General features: G+C 40.4%; 1 protein-coding gene across 1 annotated transcript in view; it reads left to right on the forward strand.

The window, feature by feature from the left end:
• rlig1 (RNA 5'-phosphate and 3'-OH ligase 1) overlaps positions 1-26,069 on the forward strand; it is an 82,138-nt gene that overhangs the window by 31,374 nt on the left and 24,695 nt on the right. Inside the window, exons 5-6 of the mRNA XM_076302719.1 lie at positions 14,931-15,128; positions 16,911-17,080. Of these exons, the coding sequence (XP_076158834.1) occupies positions 14,931-15,128; positions 16,911-17,080 (368 nt within the window). The remainder of the gene's footprint in view (positions 1-14,930; positions 15,129-16,910; positions 17,081-26,069) is intronic.

Here is a 26,069-nt window from a genome sequence, read left to right on the forward strand (position 1 = left end):
CTGAATTGTAAGGCATTACACTACTATTGCATTACTTTTAAGTTACTTTCACCAAAATATCTAGAAATATGGATTTGCCATTCTAAATGCAGTTTATTATGCTCAATGCAGCTTGCTCTTCCAATGGAGGGAGATGTGGTATAGCATAATGACTGAGCTAGGCTTAAGGCAACAGTAGAATGCAATAGGCGCAGTGCTCATAATGCAATACAAGGAACAATCATAGTCAGAATTTTGTTAAAAACCGACAAAAGGTCAAAGTCTGGTAAATTGTGATAGAAATTCTGTCACTTTAAGGCCTAGGCCTACTCATTAAAATCAATAGAGAGCCTACTATATTGTAAATCAAAGCTTAAAGGAACCGTATGTAAGATTGTGGCCAAAACGGGTACTACAATCACTTTAAAATGACTGTAGAGCGGTGTATCCCCTTCACCTCCCCTCTGACTAGCAGAGTTGGCAACCGGATGACGAAACACTACTGACTTTGTGATTAGTAGATAGGTGGAGGGTGGCGCATTAGGCCAAAACACAACATGACAACATCAGTTGAGGGCTGCAACTTCACTTTTTAAATGACAATATCCTGGCCAGACTACTGTTGTCAGTGATATAAGTATTTGAAATGAACATGATTTCTTAATGTCTAGTGACATATCAGGGCAATTTTATGATTAATTGAAATACAATTTTTACATACGGTTCCCAAGACATGTCAAGATGGTGGCCTGCTGGCCATTTCGGTGCCCTAAGTGAGTGGCTTTGAGTGAGTGACATTTAAATGATAACTCAAACACCTAAAGTAAAATAAAAGGCCTATTATTTACAGACCATTACTGTGTATTTTTAAACATTAATTTCTGAAGAAATGCTGTTTTACTTATAAATGGTGCACTGTCACTTTAAGAGCATTGATCTTTACGTTGTCATAATGCCCTTTTGCCAGCTCTTGTTTACAAGCCTTATTTGTTTGAGTTACATTGATAGCACAATATTAACAATAATATGCACAATGTTAAGTTGTTTTAAGCAACCTTCATTGCTTTGGAAATGGAAGTATGCAATGACATGTTGCTTCACATTTCGTTTTGCGAATACAAGTGAATTATGAGCCTGTATCCACCTAGCTATCTGAATGATATGCGTTTCAGTCGACTCAGCATATCATGTGCTTCATGTAGCCTAAATGCTTGGAAAACGAATGATTGAAGACCCACCAATTCTAGTACTACGTGGTGATTGAGAGAACCCAAAAGGTATCAAACTTGCATGTAACATCGTGTTAGTGCATTTTGACATTGTAAACGTTATTGATGAAGAGTGAAACGCAGTTTGCAGTAAAGCTACTATTCATTGGTTACATTTGGGTGCCCCCTCTGTCCTTTGGTGCCCAACGCAAAGTGCGTGATGCGCGTGGTGGGAGCGGTGGCACTGCCAGGCTACACAATCTTTTTCTGCATTTCTATCCCTTTATTCTATTCAATTTAAGTTTACAGCACAAAGCTGACATGCACAACAGCATAGTTTGTGTTTTATCAAGAATCAAAAAGATTAGCGTGGCACTACTTTAGATGTTTCATTAATTTACTTGTGCTATTTCGCGAGCTGAGATATCGTTGGGTTTCGCACACAAAGTGCACTAACTATTATGTTCTTCATAGCCTTGTCTCTGACAAGCTGAAAATAATGAGCGTAGGCTTATGTCCATCCCGCAAATAGAGTCCGCCTGCGAGTCTGCTGCAGCCACAGTCATATTCAATCAGTATCAGGAGATAACGTTCTACTATTTTGCGCGGATTTTTTCTCCTCTGTTGTTCTCGTGTGGTGTTTGCGAATATGTATCAAAACAAAACAAGCGCTTAATTTTGGGTTAAACTCCATTGTAACCCGCGTTACTGAAGTTTGTACCGAGTAAATATTACCCAAATTTTTTTTTGTAATGCCTTACATTACCGCGTTACCGCAAACAGCAATATATTACAGTAATTACATTACTTTTGTAACGCATTACTCCCAACACTGGTCTCCACACATATGGATATTTAATACCAAATAATTTTCAGTGTCCCGCCGGCGGGACGGTTTCCCACCTCCCCCAACATTCTAAATAAATTGTATGCACCATATTGCTATGTAGCATAGTAATGTTATACACCATTTAAAAGCTTTGACTCTTGGGAATCCAAAAATGACAACTTTTTTCATGTACAATCTGTATAGTGCTTTACATTCTCAGATTAATTTTATTATGTCTCAATTAAATTGGATCCAAAATGCCCCCCTCCTCCGCTTTTGGTGATACCCTGACTTCTGGCTGCAGTGTAGCTGCAGCACAATAAGTAGATGCATCATATTGGGTACTGAAATATTCACAAGAATCCATAGAAATTGAATCTTCATGTTGTATTATCCAATATTAGTTGTACAGTCATGTGTAGTCTATCTTATACACACTCATTTTGTGTAGTCAGTCTATATCAGAACACCTGACATACAATCTAAATAGTCCACAAGAAACCTCAAAGTGTTACCTTCATTTGAGACCAGGATTATGCTTCTACACAAAGGGGTTCATGTGCAGTAAGCATTTGAGGCATTTTACAAAACGCATGGGCATACCTTGGCAAATAATAGTCTAAAGCACTCATATTTTCATTCTATATTGATCAACTTTTGCACACAGCTTCACAAGACCTGGTGCTAGGGCTCAGTTGTGTTTCTAAAGGGATATCAAGTGACCTAGAGGGCTGAAATGTGGTAAATTCAGAGATGCTTGTAATCTGGCAGAAAGAAAAAACTATATTCTAGCCTCTGTAGCTCTTTGTCAGTACATCACACAGTTATTTTGACTGCTTCCTACGAAAGCTACAGGTTCTCAGCTTTCTATAGAGGTCCACCACTTGATGGTTGACCCCAAAAGAGGTGGGAACAATACCCTTGTAAATAGGCACAGTGCAATTTCAGGCAAAAACCTTTTTTACTGAGAACTATGTGGTAATGTGTTTAATTGTGAATACCAAAATAAACATTTACAATGAACAATAGATTTTAGCACCCCCTCAGGTGAAACACAGCATAGCATTTTGCTCCTTTTATAATGGTGTTATGTTCCCAAAACACTTGTAACTACATGCATTTATTCTGTGAATGGGACTTGGTACAATATTGGTACTTTACACACTAAATGGCCACATACTTAGCTATTTCCACATTTCCACATACTTAGCTATTTCCACAGATTTTTATGGTCCTACTAGCTACCCCACATACCATTTCAGTTGCATGAAAATGACACAAAAATACAAACACGCCTTGTTTTATCCTTATTATTGTCATGGCCTTTTATTTTGGAGACTTCACATTTTGGGACAACATTAACAAAGGATTATATTTCTAGAGAAAATACTGATTGATGGCAGGTGTGTCACAATAAAGGAGTTTTGAGACCCTCTATATCACTTTTTTTTGCATGATTTTTCTGAAACTAGGGACTTCTATAAAACCAATGAGACTGTGGTACAAACTTTTAATGATTGAATCGTACTGAGAACATGTTTGTCTTCCATTCTACAAAGTTTGGCTAGGCTAGGAATAATACTTTTAATAATTTTAAGATATGAATGTCCAAACATGGCCTCCATGATAAGGCCTTTTAGAGAGTGTAAACAATCAAGGACAAAAAGACTATGAAAACAATAGAACTAGGGCTGTCAAAATTAAAGCGTTAATCTCCGTTATTAATTTTGAAATGCATATCGCGTTACAAAATATTAACTTAATTAACTCATTTTGTTTACCTACTTCCTTTGTGGGGGGGGCTGACGTCACATAACGGAAGCTGCGATTCGAAACCTGCAGCCTACAGCAGTGCAGAGATGGAGAGAAACAGTGAGGGGCTGGTAGGCGGAAAGTTTCAATTTAAAAAGTTGCCGGATGGAACTATTATTAAAAACAGAGTGGTATGTACAATTTGCAAAGCGGAATTTAGTTACCATAGAAGCTCGAAATCGTTGAAATATCATGTCAATGCGAAACACCCTCTCCAAAATCCTGGCAGTGCCCGCCAGTCCACAATTCCAGAATTACGTGGGCGAATAACTAAACCCGTGAGTGAAAAGCTCACCAATGCCTTGGCTTGTTGGGTAGCCAAAAATTACCGACCCATGAACATAGTTGAAGACGACGGTTTGGCTAATATCATTCAAATTGCATCAGGAGACATCTCCTATAGTTTGCCTTCGCGAGGAACAGTCACGTCACGTATACAAACAATGTACGAGGCCGAGAAGGTAGATAAATTGAACATGCTCAAACAAGTTCGTTTGCAATAACCGTGAGAAGAACTGAAGAGCGACATTATGCAGAGGCTTGTGCTAATGATTTCCTTGATGTCGCTAATGAGTGGAATATTGTGGGGAAAATAAGCGCTCTTGGCACTGACAGTGCCCATAATATGATTGCAGCCGCTAGACTACTTCCATTTGACCATCTACCCTGCGTGGCACACAGTCTACAGAGAACAATCACCGTTGCCCTCCAAGAGAGTGGATTTGAAAATGTTCTGGCTAAGTGCAGGAAGATTGTCGGCCATTTCAAACACAGCCCTGCGAACGACCGTGAATTAACCCATTTACTCCTAAAATACCTGCTAAAAACGCCTATAGAATCCTATGGCATTCTAGACTAAATAACCTTATTTCCTGAGGGTTTTCTGAAAACATACTAAAAATTGTCAATGTCTACCAAAATTTAATATCTAAGCCTCTGTAGCACCTAGAAACATGAAATAAAAAGCATGCTGCGCTACACAGCATCCAGCGGGAGGGTCAATGTTGTGCTACGCAGCATCCAGCGGGAGGGTCCATGTTGCATCATGTAGCATCCAGCGTGAATGGGTTAAGAGCACAACAAGCTGCACTTGGGCAACAGGAAGAACCACTCGTTCAAGAGGTCATCACGCGGTGGAATTCCACGCTTGATATGATCAAGCGTATCCAGCGAAATAAGTCACCGCTCGCCTCTACCCTGGCTCAACACAAGACCAACATTTCGATGTTGACGACACAGGAGCTAGCCAAACTGCAGAAGTTGGAGGAACTGCTTGAACCTTGCAAGTAAGCTCGCTCTCTCTCACTCTCTCTCTCTCTCACACACTGACACACACACCACCCCCACTCTGACCTCTGTTTTTCTTTATGTGTGGCAGTGTCCCTCAATCTGCCAGTGTTTTCTGTGTATGACGGCGTGATGATTTAAGGCCCTTAAAATATCTTGTACTTTACATTGCAGATATGTATCTGAACTACTGGGTGGAGAGCAGTATATTTCCTGTTGTGGTGTTGCCAGCCTTGTGCCACTTAACCAGAGTAATGGTGCCATCAGATGATGATCTATGACCATGACCCGGTCTATGTTGTGAAATTCAAGAATACCTTTACAGCAGACCTTGCGAGATGGAAAGAGAGCACCAATCTCCCTTGGTTGAAGATCGCAACAGTGTGTGACCCCAGGTTTAAGGACTTGAAATGCCTCCCCAAAGACGAGCGAAATGAGGTTTGGGCCTCAGTCCGCAATCTAATGCTGGAGGAGAAACCTGCAAAAGCATCTCTGTCTGAGAAAACAAAGACAACGCCGGCCAAGAAGCAAAAGTCATCCTTCTTGCTAGCCTCCTCTGACACGGATACCGACGATGAAGAAGAGGAGTCTGTAGACACATGTCTTGACCGCTATAAACTTGAGCCAAAACTTGACATTGGGCAATGTCCATTAAAATGGTGGGCAAGCAGAGAGGCAGCACATGACAGGCTTGCAGCCATCGCACGTAAATTCCTTTCAACACCAGCTACTACAGTGCCCTGCGAGCGCCTGTTTTCACTCTCGGGGGAAAAAAAGAGGGCAGCTTTGTCTCATGCTAATGTGACTAAACTTGTATGTCTCAGCAATTGGCTGAGTGTGAAGAAAGATTAAGTCAAATTTCCTCTCTCTTTTTTTAGATTTTTATGAACACCTTTTGTTTTGCACTTTTCCCTGGAACGAATATCTAAGTTGATTCCTGGCACATAACACTTTATGGTTTTTGGCTTTATTCTTTTTGAAACTGCATTTGCATCCTACTTTTTGCATGCTACAATGTGAAAGAATCTTAAGTTAATATCTAGCCAGCAGCTACTTTATGGTTACCTTTTTGCATCTGTTTGTAAATGTTCAATGTTTAAGATGCCAGTAAATACTGGAATACACCTTTTTGGTTACTGAATTCAAAGTACAAATAAGAGCCTATTGTTTCAATGAGGAAAGGAGCTGAATACTCTCTTGTTATTTTGTGTCAGTGGCACAACAGATATTTTTCTGGTGCTAATAAAGTTCTTGGTGCATAAACAAATAGCTCTTTACAAATAGCTATTTTCTCTCTGAAACTATGTAGTTCTGTGTATTTTGTGATGTACTTGTGTCCAAATACACACCCTTTGTGGTTACTCATTGATTTGGTGATTTATTTTGTATTTAATATGCCCTTTAAGAAGCTTTAGTCTTTAGGGGGAAAATATTTTTTAATCGCAATTAATCTAGATTAATTCATTTCAAAATATGAGATTAATTAGTTAATTTTTTTTAATCGTTTGACAGCCCTAAATATAACTAAACAAAAATATTTTACAGGTTTTAGTTATGGAACCTAAACATTGTGCAGGCAACAGGGGAGGCAGAAAAATGCAAGAAAAACGTTAGACGGTCTTTTTACAACCCCCTAACCAAAAGTTGGGGTTTTGACTTTATTAAGTACAAATAAAAAGAAAGAAAAATGTGTTAAGTCTCTGCGGCTCGATCCGAAGAAAAATGAAAAAGAAAAAGGACCCTGATCAAGGAGCTCTAAGTCTAAGCAAAATCATAACAGGTTATTCTAGCAAAAACAATTTTGTGCTTTTAAGAAAACACAATTTAATTCTAAGCTTTGAAACATTTTAAGTTTAACTTGTTTAACACTGTTTGTCTATCATTACCTTGCAGCATTTGTTTTATTTGTTTCGGAGCCAGCTGGATTTAAGCAGTTATATGACTAAAAATCTTTCAATTGTAAATTATGAGATTTCACTTTTCCAGTTGCATCTTTCTACACCCGACATATCTACTGTTCAGGAGAGTGATGGCAGTGGGTGTCTGGTTGTTTTTGTGCCCAGGGATTTGTAGCACTTGCCAGAGGGGAGGAGGTTAAAGAGTGTGTGCAGGATGTGTGGGGTCTTTGGTGATATTCTCTGCCCGCCTCCTGGTTCTACCAGAGTACAAGTCCTGGAGGGGAGGCAGGGGGGCACAAATGATTTTTTCAGCTATCCAAATTGTGCGCTGCGTTTGTTCGTTTTGTTTTGTGGCTGCCCCAAACCAAACGGTGATGGATTCAATAACAACAGTGTAAAAGATGCCCAACATCTCTTGTGGTAGGCCATGCTTCCTTTGTTGCCGTAGGAAGTTCATCCTCTGCTGAGCCTTTTAAAGTATGGCGTTGATGTTGGACTCCCATTTCAGATCCTAGGAAATGATGGAGCCCAAAAACTTGAATGAGTCCACATTTGACACTGGGCTGTTGGATATTGTGAGGGGGGGCAGCACTGTGGGGTGCTTCCTAAAGTCCACAACCACCTTCACAGTCTTTAGTGTTTAACTCTAGGTTTTGTTGACTGCACCAGAGCACCAACTTATCAACCTCTTGCCGATATGCAGACTCGTCACCATCCTGGATGAGCCCAATGATAGTGGTGTCGTCTGCAAATTTTAAGAGTATGACAGCTGGGTCCTTGGAGGTACAGTCCTTTGAGTAGAGGAAGAAGAGCAGTGGGGGAAATAACACCCCTATGGTGCACCAGTGTTGGTTGTCCGTGTTCCAGATGTGACATCTCTCAGCCGCCGCACAGCTGACTCCTGTCAGTCAGGAAGCTGGGGATCCACTGACTGATGACTGGAGATACAGTGAGCTGAGAGAGTTTGGCGGTGAGGATTTCAGGTATGATAGTGTTGAACGGCGAGCTGAAGTCCACAAACAGGATCCTGACATAGGTCCCTGGCTGGTCAAGGATGAAGTACAGGCTCATGTTCACTGCATCATCCACTGACCTGTTTGCCCTGTAGGCAAACTGCAGGGGGTCCTGCAGGTGACCCGTGATGTTTTTGAGTTGGGTCAGCACCAGGCGTTCAAAGGACTTCATGGCGACTGAAGTCAAGGCCACAGGTCTGTAGTCATTCAGTCCAGTGATGGAGGGTTTCTTGGGGACTGGGATGATGGTGGAGCTTTTGAAGCACTTTGCTTCACTCCAGTGATCTGTTGAATATTTGTGAAGATTGGTGCTAGCTGGACAGCACAGGCCCTGAGACAGGAGAGTCTGGTGCTTTACGGACATTTTGCCTCTGAAAGAAGAGGCAAACATCCTGTTCACATATGATGAGTGTGGATTGAGTGTCAGAGGGGGAGGGGTAGCCAGGTGAGTGGTGGTGGTCGTAAAACAGGTAGGGACAACAGTGGAGCTCAGAGAGATGTTGAAGACAATGGTCAGGACGCCAGCCAGTTAGTCTGCACATTCTCTCAGCACACAACCTGGTATTTGGTCTGGCCCACCAGCTTTCCGCGGGTTGACTGAGCAGAGTTTTCCTCACTTTAGAGGTGGACAGATATAGCACCTGGTCGTTGGGGGGAGGGGTGGCTCGAGTAGAACTGATTCAGTGCCTCAGGGAGGGAGCTATCACCATCACAGGAGGATGGAGCTGGCCTGTAGTTGGTGATCGCTTGTATTCCCTGCCACAGGTGTCATGTGTCTTTGGTGTCTGTTAAGTGGTTCTGAATTTTCTGAGCATGAGTACACTTTGCTGCTTTGATGGCCTGGGACAGCTCGGCTTTCGCTTTTCTCAGAGCTGCCTCTTTCCCAGACCTATAGGCAGTGTCCCTGGCTTTCAGTAGTGCCTTCACCTCTGCAGTCATCCATGGTTTTGGGTTGGGACATGTAGTGATGGTGTTAGAGGTGGTTACATCAGCAATGCACTTGCTGATGTAGCTAGTGACAACTGATGTGTATTCCTCTAAGTCAATGGTGTTGTTGTAGGTGGTTGCCTGCTTGAATACATCCCACTCCCTGCTTTCAAAACAGTCCTGAAGAGCTGACATGGCCCCCTCAGGCCATATCTTTGTCTCTTTATGGGTTGCTTTTGTGTGACTGGAGGCTGGTATGCAGGATTTAGCATAACTGAGATGTGGTCCGAGTGTCCCAGGTGGAACAGGGCACGGCTCGATAGGCACCGGTGTTGTTTGAGTACACACAGTCTCCCCTCTCATTGCAAAATCCACATACTGATGAACCTGTTAGAACTTTCTTGATTTGCCTGGTTGAAATCACCAGCAACAATAAATAGCCCATCCGGATGTGTGCTTTGGAGCTCACTGATAGCTCCGTAAAGTTCCGCTAACGCATTGGTAGCATTAGCACTTGGTGGGATGTAAACACTGAGTATAAACATGCCCGTGAATTCGCGTGAAATGTAGAATAGTTGGCATCTAACAGTCAAACTCCAGCAGCGGTGAGCAGTAGTTGGATACAAGCACTGCATTTCTGCACCAGTCAGCCCACCTCCACGAGTTTTACCCGACAGATTAGCATCTCTATCAGCTTGGAAGGCTAGCCAGCCTGGTAGCTGAAAAGCGGAGTTCGGTACACTGTTGTTCAGCCATGTTTCCACAAAAACAAAAACACAGCAGTCTCTGAACCCGCTTTGGGAGTTTCGTTGGATGTAGTCCAGGTTGTTGTCTAATGAGCAGACATTTGCAAGAAGGATGGATGGGACAGGTGGCCGGCTAGCGATAGCTTTCCATCTAGCTCAAACTCCTGCCCTCTTTCCGCGTTTCCTCTTTCTCCTCTTTCCTCTTTCTGTTTCCTCTTTTTCATCGCTTTCCATGTCCCCTTTCCCGGCTAGCGGCTGAGGTGCTGGTCTGCGTAGCAGACGAAGTTTGCGTAGTGTGTCGAGTCGTAGTGTTCTGTAATAAAGTTTCCTGCATATTCTCCAATCTGTACCAATGTACACATGTGCGGTAGAACACAACAGCAACTGCTTTTTTTGCATGCAATGTAATAATAACTACACCGCGTTCCAAATTATTATGCAAATTACATTTTTCTCAGACTTTTCAAAAATAAAAAACTCAAAAATAAAATAACTGCACTGTTCCAAACTATTATGCACAACAGAGTTTCAAAACATTCTATAGATTGTAAAGAACTAAAATGGTCATTTGTTGAATTTGCAGCATTAGGAGGTCATATAAATTAAATCAAAAATTATTTCAATCAAAAACATCTCAACAGGCCCAGTTATATGTTAAAATAGGACCCCTTCATAAATATCACCTTCACAATTCTTGCATCCATTGCTTTAATGTCTTTGCAGGATGTCAGAATAGCCTCCCAAAGCTGCTACCTGGATGTGCTGCCTCCCACCCTCATAGATCTTTTGCTTGATGATGTGCCAAAGGTTCTCAATAGGATTGAGGTCAGGGGAAGATGGGGCCACACCATGAGTTTCTCTCCTTTCATGCCCATAGCAGCCAATGACACAGAGGTATTCTTTGCAGCATGAGATGGTGCATTGTCATGCCTAAAGATGTATTTGCTACGGAAGGCACGGTTCTTCTTTTTGTACCACGGAAGAAAGTGGTCAGTCAGAAACTCTACATACTTTGCTGAGGTCATTTTCACACCGTTGCGTACCCTAAAGGGAACTACTAGCTCTCTCCCCATGATTCCAGCCCAAAACATGACTCCACCTCCTTGCTGACGTCTCGGCCTTGTTGGGATATGGTGGCCATTCATCAACCATCCATTACTCCATCCATCTGGACCATCTAGGGTTGCACAGCACTCATCCGTAAACAAAACTGTTCATGTATCTGTACCTGTTCTGTCTTCATGTATTCCTGAGCCCACTGCAACCGTTATAGTCTGAATAGTAGGTTTATGCACACTTGCAAACTTCTTGAGGATCCTACACCTTGAGGTTCGCGGGACTCCAGAGGCACCAGTAGCTTCAAATACCTGTTTGCTGCTTTGCAATGGCATTTTAGCATTTCAGCTGCTCTCTTAATCCTATGAATTTGTCTGGCAGACACCTTCCTTATTATGCCTTTGTCTGCACAAACCCGCTTGTGCTCTGAATCAGCAACAAATTTCTTCACAGTACGATGATCACACATACGTTTTCGGGAAATATCCAATGTTTTCATACCTTGTCCAAGGTAGTGCACAATTTCACGCTTTTCAGCAGCAGAGAGATCATTTTTCTTTCCCATATTGCTTGAACCCTGTGGCATGCTTAATAATGTGGAACATCCTTCTTAAAGGAATTATCTGGAGTAAAATGCACTTTAGAGTTTTAGTGTTTTGAGAAAGTTCGATTTTACCGTTTTTAGTCAAAACTCGTTAGCCTGGAAGTGACCAGGGCATGTCATTTCGCCGCTACAAAACACTATTTTTATACCTCTTCTACAGTTCCAAACAACATTACACTTACGTGGTAGTGAGTAGAGGGTCCCTAAAGCCAAACCGAAGTATCCCAAGGTCTTTATGTGGTCGGATAGAGAGTCCAGAATGAATTTAATCAAGCCAGTACCTTTCCGGAAATGTTGCTGCTGCAGCTGGCATCTTTAGGGGAAAGTCCGTTGGAGTCGATTGCATCACGTCGTTGCACGACATCACGTCACGTGACATTTCAAAATTCCAACCTGTTAGTAAGCTAGGGTTTGCTGTTGCATACAACTTCATTTCAATTTCGAAAGAAATACTGGACTATGTTTTTTTTTTTTTTTTAAACGGCGACAAAATTGTGAATTTCCAGAGCGGGTTACTCCACACTCGGCAATCAACTTCTTACGGACTTTCCCCTAAAGATGCCAGCTGCAGCAGGAAAATTTCCGGAAAGGTACTGGCTTGATGAAATTCATTCTGAACTCTCTATCCGACCACATAAAGACCGGTTTGGCTTTAGGGACCCTCTACTCACTACCACGTAAGTGTAGTGTTGTTTGGAACTGTAGAAGAGGTATAAAAATAGTGTTTTGTAGCGGCGAAATGACATGCCCTGGTCACTTCCAGGCTAACTAGTTTTGACTAAAAACGGTAAAATCTAACTTTCTCAAAACACATCCGAATGACATGATTTTGATGTCAACTCAACGTATGTACTCCCAATCATCCGTAAATTGATCTAAAGTGCATTTTACTCCGGATAATTCCTTTAAGTAGTTTTCCTTTTATTGGGCTCACCTGGCAAACTAATTATCACAGATGTCTGAGATTGATTTCAATAATCCAAAGAGCCCTGAGACACAATACCATCCATGAGTTTAATTAAAAAACAAAAAGAGAAATGTTTGACACTTAAATCCAATTTGCAAAATAATTTGGAACACGGTGTAGAGATGTTTTTCCTGAAGGTAATGTTAGTGCATGCAAAATTGAAGTAGTTGCTACAGTGTTGTTAGGCTGCCTAGGATCAATAGTTCAAGTTCCAAGCTTCTATGTTACATGGTTCTTTAGTTAGCCTAGAAATCTAGACGCACCCTAGCAGCAGCAAATGTAATTTGCAGCCAGGGTCGTCTAGCAACTCTCCGTTGGCTTGTGAGCTGGAAAAACCAAACTCTAGTCAGGCCAATCATATCGTGTATAGAGTTGGTGGGCGGGCAGTTGCGTCAGTTCTGCGTAAATTCCCTGCTACATGAAAACAAAGAAGATGGCTGCTGCTTAGGGATGTAACGATTACCGGTATAATGGTAAACCGCGATAAAAATGTTGACGATAATAATTACCATTTTCATTTCAAACATCATGATTATCACTGTTGATTACCGCGGTGTGGAAACCGTGTGTTTAATCCTTCCCAGCTTCATCCGAGCCTGCTTTTGACATACAGTAGGCCTGGTACAATGGAACAAAACTGGTACCCTACTGATTCTGTTGTCTAATTGATGGTTTTAACTACGATTCGGATTAGGCTACACCTGATTTTAAAAGGCGGAACTTTTTTACCGCAAAATGTGCACTGTATCATGTAGCCACTCTGCGTCTTTTTATGTTCACGTCCACATTAAATCCATTCCACTCACGTTATCAGGAGAATACAGTAGCCTAAAGTTTTATTTTGAATGCTTACTTTGGTCTCACTCATTGCATCCAAATAACAGAAATAGCAAACTCCAAGTTGTGGTAGGGTAAGCCACTAGAAACTATTTCAGCTTGCTTAGGCCTATCAGTGCTTTCTGAACATATTGAACACACTTCAATATGAAATACTGTGATAATACCGAAAACCGTGATAATTTTGGTCACTATAACCATGAGGTTAAATTTTCATACCGTTACATCCCTACTGCTGCTGCTGGCGAACAGCGGCCTTTCGAATCTGCTTTGGCTGTGACTCTTAAAGACTTGGAGTTAAGCTTTTCTTTGAGAAAAGAACAAAGTACGGCACTGGAATCATTCCTAAAAAAGAAAAATTGGTTGTAGCGCTATCCTATTGCGTGCAGAGGGAATTTGAAGGACCACCGTTTATCCCTCCTCTCGGATTGAGCACTGCCAATGGTGTGTTCCCAGACCCAACATCTTGATGTGGGTCTGGCTTGTCAGGCTATTCTTTAGTAGCAATTGCATACAGAAAAATCCTTGAAGAGATTGAGGAAAGCTGAGATGAAAGGCACTGACTGTCACTATAGAGAATAAATGGGGATAGAGGAAGAAGCTAAATGCAAATGGACAGAGTGTAACAAAACAGATAAGAGATGGTTGAAATTGAAAATAAAACCTGAAGAAATACGGCACATTCGGACACAACAGTTCTAAGAACACAGTTCTACAAACTACCAACTAGAGAGGGTACCTTAGAACTACAGTTCCTAGGGCTTTTTTTGTTTGCATTCTCACACAGAAGGAACTCTGAGATGACTTAACACACATTAGTAGCCCAATTATTCCATGAATATAAAGTAATGAAACGGATGGCATTGTTATTTAGTTACTAGCTACTGAAGCTTATTGACAAACTAGAAGCTCATGGTATCAGGAAGCATTTAAAAAACAATTAGCATTGCTTTTCATCCTTATTCTTCTCATCTGTCCAGAATGCATTTGCTGTGTGACTGTAGTCAGCCTCCGCAGCCTTCTGCTGCCGTTTTTTGTTTTTATGTTTTATGTTTATGTTTATGTTTAAACAGAAGCTGAATTTTTAGGAGATTTTTAAAATCCTTGGCCAAGTTGGCATGCGCATCAGTCATGGTTCCCTGAAATAGAGCTGAGAAATGGAGCTGAAATAGTAACTGCAGTCAGTTTGGCTTTTTTGCCTTTATTCAGATAGGACAGTGAATATACTGACAGGAAACAAGAGGGAGAGAGAGATGGGGTGGAACCGGGAAATGACCCGGGTTGGACACGAACTCGGGTCCCTGTGGGCACCCGGAACCGAACGTGGCACGGGCGCTGTAGCCAACTGTGCCACTGCTGTTGGACAGAATCCGTTATTCTGTCCAACAGGTTTAATTGCATGGTCTGGCAGTGATGGAGTTGGAGCCACAACAGACAGAAAATGCTATCCGCATACTGTCTCTGTCTTTAGCTCATTGTCCATGATTTTTTATTTTTCAGCATCCTTTGAAATTTATGCATATTCATCAGCATCCTGGACAATCTCTCTCGGCCAAAAAATAGTCAAACAGTTGGTTTGTATTTTGCCAATCAATGGCAATTTGCCAATTGTCTGTTCTTTTAACTAAATATTGGTTATGTGATTTGCAGATTATCACATTCTGTTTTTTATTGACATTTTACACAGCGTCCCAACTCAGGATTGTAACAGGATTGTACTTAAGAGTGACTTAAGAGTAAACACAATGTGTTTTCTGACTGATCAAGGCTGGGTTCCTGTGGAGAAAAACAATAAGCAGTATTGCTGGCACTCCTCCGTGATTGAATATGAGACTGGAGAAGCACTTCTTCTCAGACCACTCAGAGAAGATGGAGAAATGCTGGAAATCACATGTGTTCCACTGTCAGAACTGCAAGAACAAACTCTGGAACTCATTGGGACAAATGTCAATGGAAATCCTTACGGTAGTATTGAATTTCAACACCTTTCAATTTAAATACCTGACTATGTTTATTATATGTAATATGTGCTATATGAGCCTATTTGTGTCTTGGGTTTTCTAAAGGCAAAGTGGGCTAAGGGAAAAAAAGGCTAAGACTGGGGCTACACCGGGGTCGCAACTGAAGAGCTCTGTTCCTGGAGCGTAAAAATAGTTTCATTTTGGTCATTCTGGTTTCATTTTTTTGAATGTACGCACCGCTCCCACGCCTGGTGTAGCCAGTTTAATTGATTATAGTGGAAACTAAATGTTGCAGCAGATGCTACAGGTGTAGCCTCCCTGTGAGAAGAAAAGATTTCATAAAGTGCCACTGTCAGTTAACTGTAACCTATTGAAACCCATTGAAATCCTCTGTTGGCCCATTTCAAGTAAGCCTTTTCTGGGCCCTCAACATGTTCGGTCTGTGTGAACCACTGTAAGATTGCTGTAGGCATGTATACAAATGCTGTCTCACAGAAATCCCACACTGCTAAGTCCTGTATTCTCAACATCTGTTGTGCAAATAGAAGTTGTGAGGCAGGGCCTCCATGGATCAGACTTGTTTGTCCAGCGCGTCCAGCACATCCCACAGAGGATTGAGATCTGGGGAATTTGGAGGCCAAGTCAACACCTTGAACTCGTTATTGTGTTCCTCAAGCCATTCTTGAATCAATTTTCATGCATTCTCTTCTGAAAGAGGCCACTGTCATCAGGGAATAAAGCATTAACTTCTTCAACAATCTGAGCTACAGTAGCCTTCGCTCCCCCATGTGCATAATTCGTGGTGGACTGGCCATCTGGCATACCGGGCATTCTCCCGGTGGGCCGACACACCGTTTGGGCCGATATAATTTAATTAGTTTGGCCAACAATCAGCCCGAAGCAAGGACAGTCAGCAGCTCATTGGTTCATTTTCCATACTGACACTGGACTGGTCCAATAACAGCTCTTGTCAGGCCCGAGATAATCGTAGTATAATTTACAAGTTGAAATTATGGCAGGCGGATGCCGGTAATGCCAGTTGTGCACCAATGTAGAAGCGTCAACAGTATACAATATAGCAAGTAGGGTAGCCTATGTCAGCAACAGGTTGAAGTTGAATTTGAGTGAGAAGATGTAAGCAAGCATACAGAGCAGAGGGACAGTCAGCGGCTGGTGGAGAGTGTAGCCTAGTTGAGGCTACATGATAAGAAAAACTCGGAGCAGGTATGTGTGACATGCCATGCTGACGATGATGACTATTTCATTGGGATAAGATAATGGTATGTTAATGATGACAAGTAAGACCATCACCCACTGCTGTGATCACAATAACAAATAACGCAACATAAGTTTGCTAAATGAGCGATTTGCAAACCCTGACCGCAAAGGAGTGTCAAATCGACGTTGATTGTTGGTTTCAAAATATAACAGTTTACAGATTCTTTGGTCAGGAGAAGGCATATGTTGCCGTAAATTTTACCTCACCTCTTTGAAACTAACATGTTACAATTGTACCTTTGTGTTACAACTGTCCCAAAATACACACTGCATAAAAATTACAGAAACAGTAATAAAGTAAGAATATAAGAAAGATGTATATTGCATGTTTTGAGCAACCAGAAAAAAAGTACAAAAACACTGTTTCCATATTTACTTTCATCTTTTGAACATGTATGCAGGTATATCAGTAGTGCACTCTTTCATCTGTTGGATGTGTAGGGTTAGGGTATATCAGTTGTGCACTTTTTTACATTTTAACGTCTTCCTTTTCTTTTATTATCTGAAGGATTGGGAAGCAAGAAATGCCCAATTCATTTTCTGGTGCCTCATGGAATCCTAAATATTAGAGATCCCCCTCCAGTGAGTTACAAGGAGCTGTATACCTGGCTTTCAGAGTGTGACCAAGGTAAAGTGGAAGGGATTGTCTGGCATTGCAATGATGGGGCACTTTTCAAGGTAATTATACATTCTGTCCATATCTCTTTTTCCTGAACATATCATAAAGCTGCAGTTGGCAAGATTTTTTTCATCATATTCACTCAAACCGACACTATCTTCCGACAGAACAACATAAATCAGCCGGTTTTAGAAAAAAAAAACGCACTTCTACCTCCACCTAGAGCCTGTTATTTGTTTTGCAAAAATCCACAGCTCCCGGTTCTTCTGGTCCAATCAGAGCAGGGCTGTGTGAGATCTGACTGTCAATCACAGTCTGGTGCGCACTGACGAGCAAAAACTAAATAAGAGGGTGCTCTGTGGTAGTGAGGGAGGGGCATGAGAGTTGTAAACATTCAACATTTTGGCCCCTCAATCTGTCAGATTTGCCAACTGGAGCTTTAATTATCAATTATGCAAACATCCAAACAATATGTAATTTTATCCCCTCCTCCAGCCCAGTCCCTCTCGGATCATGGAAATAGCACAGCACTGTAATGGTGGTATATCATACAAATAATAATAATTGTAATAATGATAACAAAAATTAAGAAATAAGTAAACACAGACAACCAAACCTCTTGTTCTAGGAAGGAACCTTCCAAAATAAATTCAATATCCTTGGAATCCAGGAATTGTGTCCAAATAGGATAACATATCAATTTTATCTCTAAACTAGGGGTGGCACAGTTCATAAAACCCATGGTTCAGTTTGTATCACGGTTTTAGGGTCACGGTTTTTGGTTCTGTATGGTTCTTGTTGTTATTTTCTTTAGGACGACCATACTTCAGCATTAGATTAGATTAAATTCAGCTTTGTCATTGTGCGGAGTACAAGTACAAAGACAACAAAATGCAAAAAAGCAGAAAAGTGCAATGTGATATACAAAGTATAGACAGTACAAGATGTATAGTGCAGTGTAGACCGTAGTATACAGTGGGTTTCCAGTAATATAAATTAAATATAAATATGCGTGGTGTATTAGTAGTAACCTTATAAGAGCAGAATCAATATGGCTATGCAGTATGTATATAACAGTGTATGAACAACAAGTACAGATATGTGCAGTGTAGTAGCAGTAACATTATAAGAGTACTAAGAAAAATATAGATATATGCAGTGTATTAAGAGAATATAAGGAAATTATAATTAGTTGGTTGGTTGTCACCGGGGGAGGGGAGTGGGGTGATATATATATATATATATATATATATATCAGCATATGATATATAGCTTAATTATCCACCAGTTAGGCTACAGGGGGCGTATTACAGAAACTTCCTAACTCGAAAATCCTATCTTATCTGTTTGGTAACTACGGTAACAAGGGTTAGGATCGGATTTAGGAAAAAAGTCATTACAGAACTGCCGATCCTAAAGTCAGTTTCTTATCTTAACTCCAGATAGGAAATGTGTATTACAGAAATATCCTAAGTTACCAAAATCCTAAATAAACTGTCCTAACTTTAGGATGACCCATCAGCTCTCCTAACTGTCAAATTACTGTTACAAATAAGCGAGATGGCAGCTCTTTTGTTATATGTAGCGCAGGTTCTGTCTGTATCATAGACTGTATACAGTCTATGGTCTGTATAAATCGTCTTGTAAATAAACTACCAGTGCTTTTTCAAAGTTCACAATGTCTCGTTTTAAATGTCAAGGCCCTCGGAAGTCTAACAATGAAGTATGGAGCTACTTTGAGACTCGTAAATGGTGTAAAACAGTGATTTATTTGCATGGCTAGGCGGATAACTAGCGCCCGATTTCTGAGTGCAGGGGACAAGCCGAGATGAGCTAGACATACGTTCACACTCATATCATGTTTCAACACACTTTAGGTCAATATCACACCGGAATTCTCCTTTAACAGAGGTGGCAAAAGCCATTGGTGGATTAGCGCGACGTTACATCAAGTTACATCAACTCCACATTGAATTATTATTATGATAGCTGCTAGCTGTCAGTTGTGAAGTGAGGTGATCCAACAACAAGTTTCATCTGTTGCTAAGTAACAGACATAAAAGCTGAACGTCGATGCTAGATCGCCTACTTAGGATATCTTAACCTGAGATAAGATAGGATTCCTAAATTAAGATAGGATATGTTTCTGTAATACCAAATTGAGAAAAATCCTATCTTACACTTCTCCTATCTTAACTTAGGATTTAAGATAGGAAGTTTCTGTAATACGGCCCCAGTATTAGTATAGTTATATCATGTAATCATGATATCCTTAGCAATCCTTGCTACAGTGGCCAGGGACGGACTGGGACTAAAAAAAAGGCCCTGGACTTTCTTCCAAATAGCCCCACTACCATACGCAACACACACCCTTGCTGTCTCACATACATTGCCAGTCAAGGTATCACATTATAAAATAGGTGGTCACATTTGACAACAATGCTAATTATTTATTGGGTGCTGCTTGAGAATTTGGGGCCCATGACATAAAATACTTTTAGGCCTCCCAAATGCTAGGGGGGTTTGGGGGCATCAATCACAAACACAAAACAAACTAGAAATGTAATGCTAGAGGAATTACAATAGTGGATGGAAAGCTGCTGGGTTAATGTTGGTGGGGAGATTCCTGGAAAAAAAAACATTGAATCGCTTAATCTTTAAGTTCAGTCAAACCCTCTTTCCAAAAAACCTTGTGTGTCTGGCGTTGAGATATCACACTCAAGGTGGGTTTGACCTTGACATTTGACTTCATCATTGAGTCCATACAAATGTTCACACCAAATTTGAAGCATGTAGCCTACGTCAAGCTGTTCTGAAGTTGTGGCACAAGCACGAAAGCTGGCCTTTGGAAAATGTAGTTCAGAGAAAGCCTAATTGTATGCAATGCAATAGGCTACCTGCAAAACGGGGCTTTCAGTTGTTGTTGATGACTGCTCATTCTGCACCCAGATAACAATTATATAGTCATTGAATCTATGTTAAATCAACATTAGGCTACTTTGTCAACGTTAAAATCATTGAATCGGCCCCAGCTGTGGCACAACTGGCTGGGGGACCTGCACCGTATGCCGGTTCGATTCTCGCCCCGTGGTCCTTTCCGGATCCCACCCCTGCTCTCTCTCCCATTCACTTCCTGTCACTCTCCACTGTCCTATCATTAAAGGCATAAAAAGCCCAAAAATATATATATAAAAAAAAATTTGAATCAACATCACACTGCAACATTGATTATCATTTTTGCACCCTTCCTTAATATTGAGGCAACGTTGAAATTCTAACTACAGATCAACAGGATTTCAATGGTATTTCCACTAAAATGAATATTGAAACAATGTTGAAAGTACAACCAAACTAAAGATCAATGTGATTTCAATGGTATTTCAATTGATATTAAACCTCAGTAAACCACTATTAGCCTAATCTGGCAAAATATTGGGAAATTCATATCCTGCTTTATCTACAGCCAGGATAAATTTGGCTAGGCCTAGGTATGTCTGGTTTAGGCTACACAAGCTTGCAAAATAACCATTAAGCAAGTTAAGCAAGTACATTTATTCACTCTTCATCTAGAAATTCATGTGTGCCGTGGTTTCCTGCGTTCTCAGTAAGGCGCGCCAAAACCACGGCCGTACACACTGTGCGTATCAGCCAGGCTACTCAAGAACGAGAGAGAATTTCCCCTGTGTGCGTATATTCACACCAAATTGGCCTAGGCTACCATAACTTCTCAACTCTGCACAGTAGCCTATTCCATTAACTGCATGACAGTAGGCTATTTACAATTTTCTGTAAAGTAAAGTTTGTAACGTTATCAAAATCAACTTAATGCAGAACTATGCACGCGCGCACCTTTTGTTTGAGCATGAGATATACACAGGCATGCTACAGATATTGTAGGCTAGCTTGTTGTTTTCTATTACTATCTATGCTGGTTATCAGCATACAATGGTATAAACTAATTCATTAACTTGAGACTCATCATGGATATAACACGTTTTTTTAAGCAACGAAAACAGAAAGGATGGAGACAGCAAAGCGAGAGGAGTTATTTCAACATTACCACTGTTTAAAGCCATACAGTGGGCATCGCTTTCAAATGGCCACTTCAGTCGCGCATTACGAGGCGTGAAGCTTTAGTACCACTTTCAGCCACTGTGCGTCGCTCTGCCACTGTACATCGCTCTGTCAGTAACCTGACTGCCGCCCCTTCTGAAAAAGCAGGAGGCTAGGCTACCTTTAAACGTAATTGTTACCGAGAGGAATCCCAGCCTACGAATTCAATAACAAAATAAATCGTAATTAAACATTACCTCGATTAAGGCTACTTGGGTATGGCTTAAGGCTTGACTACGGTGGTAGCGAAAATCGAAATCTGCTTTTGATAGCCTACCGGTGCCGCTCCACAAAACGAAAAAATATCTTAATTTGCTGTCTATGTTATTGTCAGTGTTAGGGGTAACGCAACTACGCAAATCAAAACAGTGTCTTAATTTGCCCTACTTCTTGACTGCAATGTAGTCAATTGACTGCTTGACATGTCATTTTTATTTTTCTGTACAATAAACAAATAGCCTACATCTGCTTTATGCCGCAGAATTACATTCATATTTGGCTGACTGCAGACGCGCCACTTCCCTCCCCATATTCCAAGATTAAGATAGTAGCCTATACAAAAAGCACTTCATACGATCATAAAAAAATAGTTAAAACGAATAGCTATTTGCAATTTGACAAAACACTGGTCCTCATTTTGCGAATGCGAGGACGATATGAGCCTGTTGCATTTAGTTAGATGTCCGAGTCACGCATAATGTTTGAAAACCACTGGCTTGTAATCACAATAATTTAACACACGACAGTTGGATAGCCTACTTCATCATGTCCCCATGCCTACAATTTTGTAAGTAGCATCGAGATCGTCAAAAACAATAAAGTATGGCTCTCCGTTTGGGACATCGAAAACTTATATTTTTAATAGACTTATATTAATAGACTTATATATATATAATTTTTAATAGACTTATATATATATATATAAATATAATAAACTTATATTTTTAATAGACTACATAATCAGTCATTCCAGCAAGCAGTGCAACATCTAACAGCGCATCGGTGTTTTCATTATGGTTTAAGTGCCAATTGCTGGTGTTGATATAAAGCAGGCGTCACCAACCTTTTGACGCTTTGACAAAATGAACATGGGCGAGAGCTAATGTTTAGCTATTAGTAGCATGTAATCCGTGCCCTCCTGAACTTTCCTCACTTTATACTGTAGCCTACTAAGAGAAAGTAGTTCTACCTCGTCGTCGGTCTACATCTATGAGTTGCTTTATGAGTCGCTTTTTGCCATATTTCCCTTCGGTTTAATCAGCCCAAAACGCGTAGCCTTCTGTACATTTTAAATGTACCTACATTTATTCTCGGATATGCGATTGAACTTTGACTGGGATAGCGCAATCTGTTGGCCTGGGGTGTTACAGATGCCGACTTGTGTAAAGTGAACCGTGAGATGTTGGTAGGCTTTTGCACATTTTAATCGATGCTTGCCACGACATAACATAACTGACAACTCATCTCCATCTCATATTGTATATTGTTGGCCTATCATAGCCTACTGTGTTGTGCATGGTATTTCAGCCAAACTGGGGTGGTTGTGGTGGGCGAGGCGGGATGAGGGAGAGCTTTAGAGGGTGTGAATGTACATGTGAATGTACATGTGCTGTATTGTCTTTGTCTTATGTCCCGAGGACCCCCTCGAAAACGAGATGTTTCATCTCAAGGGGTTATCCTCCTAACAACAATAAATTAAACTGTTAAACTAGCACTGGTAAACCAATGTGTCTTTCTCCTTGCCATTAGGCTAATTGAGGGGAGGGAGGGCGAGCAATGCAGACAAGTAGACGACCTAGACGACACTTTATTCTCGGTTCTACATAAACATTCGCCTTTGGAATCATTTTGCATTCCAGTGTGTATGGATATATTTTTTAATCGAATGTCATGTAAACGTGATTAAAAAAACAATCGAATACAAAAATATCCGTTTTTAAAAAAAATCTAGATACGTGTAAACAAGCCCTTAGACCCTTCTAAATGAGCCCCCATTGTGATGTCATACAGAGAAAAATATTTTTTTAAATTTTCAATCCCCTATTTCTCAAAGTATACATTTAAAAAAAAATCTGAGAAAAAAATCTCTCTTGTCCAACTCCAGACCTACACAACGGTTATTTCAACATGTCTGTACATTAAGCGGTTAGTGTCGCATTTATTCTTGAAAAGGTAAAAAGAAAAGGTTATAAGAAGAAGAAGGTTCATTCCACGTCAATTCAACCAGGGCCCACGCACTTAGGTCTCAAAAAATTCTGAAAAAATTACCAGGTGTACCTATGTTACCCAGGAGACACACTGTAAAATTACTCTTATGTAAGATCAATACTTTCCAAGATACAGCCAGTTTCACAGGGGGAGGGGGGTGTCGATTTTGTTCGGCCTCTTTTTTTTGTCAAAGTTCACAAGCCCACAGCGCAAGAACTAAACCATGTAGGAGGTTCAAATTTTGCATGCTGGTACATAAATAGGAATAGTATGTAGCAAAATCGTCACATTTGGTCTGGATAATCCTGCATGGTCATAGCTGTCCCTCAAAGTTGATTCAAATTTTATTGGAGTTTTTGGCTGGGCTCTGTTTAAGCCTTCAGAAGAAATATTTGTACTCAACATAGGCTCTTGATTTATTTTCCTTACTGAGATAAGTAGAAACACTCTCACAAAAAACAATGAACAGAAAATAAATTCCTTCAGGGTCTGAACAGCAGACCTTACAAGTCTAAAAAATAATTTTGGTTCTCATTTTCAGAGCACCCAAACACCTTGTGGGAATATACAAAGATTTTTTAAATATTTTTTTCTTTATTCTCCATGATCTTTTCTTTTTAACTTCTTTTTGACTTGTCTTATGCAAATCTTTCTTTTTCACTTTCCACCCTGAACATGGGCAAAATGCACCATTGACATCAATATGTTTTGTATAGAGCTACCACAGGTTACTCTATACAACCACAGGTGGCAGTGTGGTGACTCTATATAAAACATATTGATGTCAATGGGGCATTTTGCCCATGTTCAGGGTGGAAAATAAAAAAGAAAGATTTGCATAAGACAAGTCAAATTTGCATTAGTAAAGATTTGGATCACTTGTATAAAAACAACTATAGCACGCTTGAAAGGAAGACAAGGCAGGATTTAAATAGGTGGAAATTAATACCAGATGGGACGTATAGTAGAGTAGAAACTATTAAAATGATGCTACTCCCTCAACTTTTTTTCCTATTCCAAGCCATACCTCTCCGATTACCAGAAACTTTCTTTAACTCGTGGAACAAAATGTTTGCAAATTTTATATGGAATAATAAAAAACACAGAGTTAAATTTAAATTACTAACTCGACCGAAAGACGAAGGAGGGCTAGGCCTCCCGAATATACAAAATTATTAATATGCAATCCAAATTTAAGTAATAATGAAGTGGATGAAAGGAGAACTAGAGAGAAAGTGGATTAATATGGAAAATGAGATAGCAACAGGATCAATAGGAACATTGCCTTTTTTAAAGAAAGAGAGACAAAAACAACACCTACAAATACAGTTATGAACTGGAGACAACTGTGCAAAAAACTGAAAACACAGAGTGAGAGTGTACTGCTCAGAGAAATGATGCATGATCCGGATTTTATACCAAGTAGAAGTGATAAGATTTTACAATGTTGGGTTGGTAAGGGATTAGTTACTTTTTCACAATTTCTTGATAAAAATACAATAAACACGTACAACACCATGGTTGCTAGGTACGATCTGGAGCAAAAACACTTTTTAAAATACTTACAGGTAAGAAGCTATATTAAGGAAAGTCTAAAAGAAGAAAACATTGGAAATGAACTATTACAATATTTGGCAGAAAATCGAGACAAAGGTAGGATAAAACTTTCAAATGTATACAAGATAGTCCAAAAATTAACAATTGTAAAAAACAATGCAAAAGAAAAATGGCAAAATGAGTTATCCATAAATATCTCGGAGACGGCCTGGAGTGACTCTTTGAAGGAAAATTTTAAAACTACACATTCAAAATATTGGAAAGAATACGCTTGGAAAATAAGCCAAAGATTTTTTATTACACCGAACATAATGAGTAAGTGCTCTCCTGCAACAGGGTCTGGCTGCTGGAGAGGTTGCAGAGAAGTAAAAGCAAACCACACACACATATTTTTAACTTGCCCAGTAATAAAGTCTTTCTGGGTAGGGGTAGAGAAAGCCACTAAAAACATTCTGGACATTAAGGAATCCCTCACATTCGAAAATTGGCTGGGCATAAATACACAACATAAGATGAAGGCTAAGGAGCGAAAGGTCTTTCATACAGTATATTGCGCTTGACCGCTCTGAAGCAGGTGACAAGGCTATGGAAGCAACCTAAAACACCAGAACTACACCTGTGGTATAATACAATAAACAAAGTATTTGAAATGGAGAAGCTTACATGCATAGCAAATGGTAGTCTGGACTGGTGGAAAGCAGAATATTTGTGCTATGTAGATAAGGTGACAAGGTGCTCTGAAAGCATGGAAGGGGTCAAATAATGTGCACATGATGCATTTCATACATGCACATACACTGCGCACGCAGACACATACACACACACTCATACACTCATGCACAAGCACACACACTTTTCTCTGTATTCTCCTTTTTTGTTGTTGTATGTGTCTGAATTTCTGTTTTTGTCTGTGGTTCTTTTCTTTGAGCTTCGGCTTGTATGTATACCCTCTGGGTGATAAATGTTGGAAAAAATATAAATAAAAAAATAAATTAAAAAAAGACAAGTCAAATTTGTGCTTTTAAAAAGAAGGGATCATGGAGAATAAAGAAAAACATATTTAAACTAGACTGCATTTCCGGCGGGAACTGCGAAAGTGTGCTTGCCCTGGTCCGGTCACCAACGTGAGCAGACAGTGACATACGCTATGCTGAACCTGGCTTGATCCAA

This window comes from Alosa pseudoharengus, unplaced genomic scaffold, assembly GCF_046254945.1.
Source record: "Alosa pseudoharengus isolate Yale_2024_CS ecotype anadromous, Long Island Sound unplaced genomic scaffold, YU_APseudo_1.1 YU_APseudo_1.1_scf_10, whole genome shotgun sequence".
NCBI classification, from domain to species: domain Eukaryota; kingdom Metazoa; phylum Chordata; class Actinopteri; order Clupeiformes; family Clupeidae; genus Alosa; species Alosa pseudoharengus.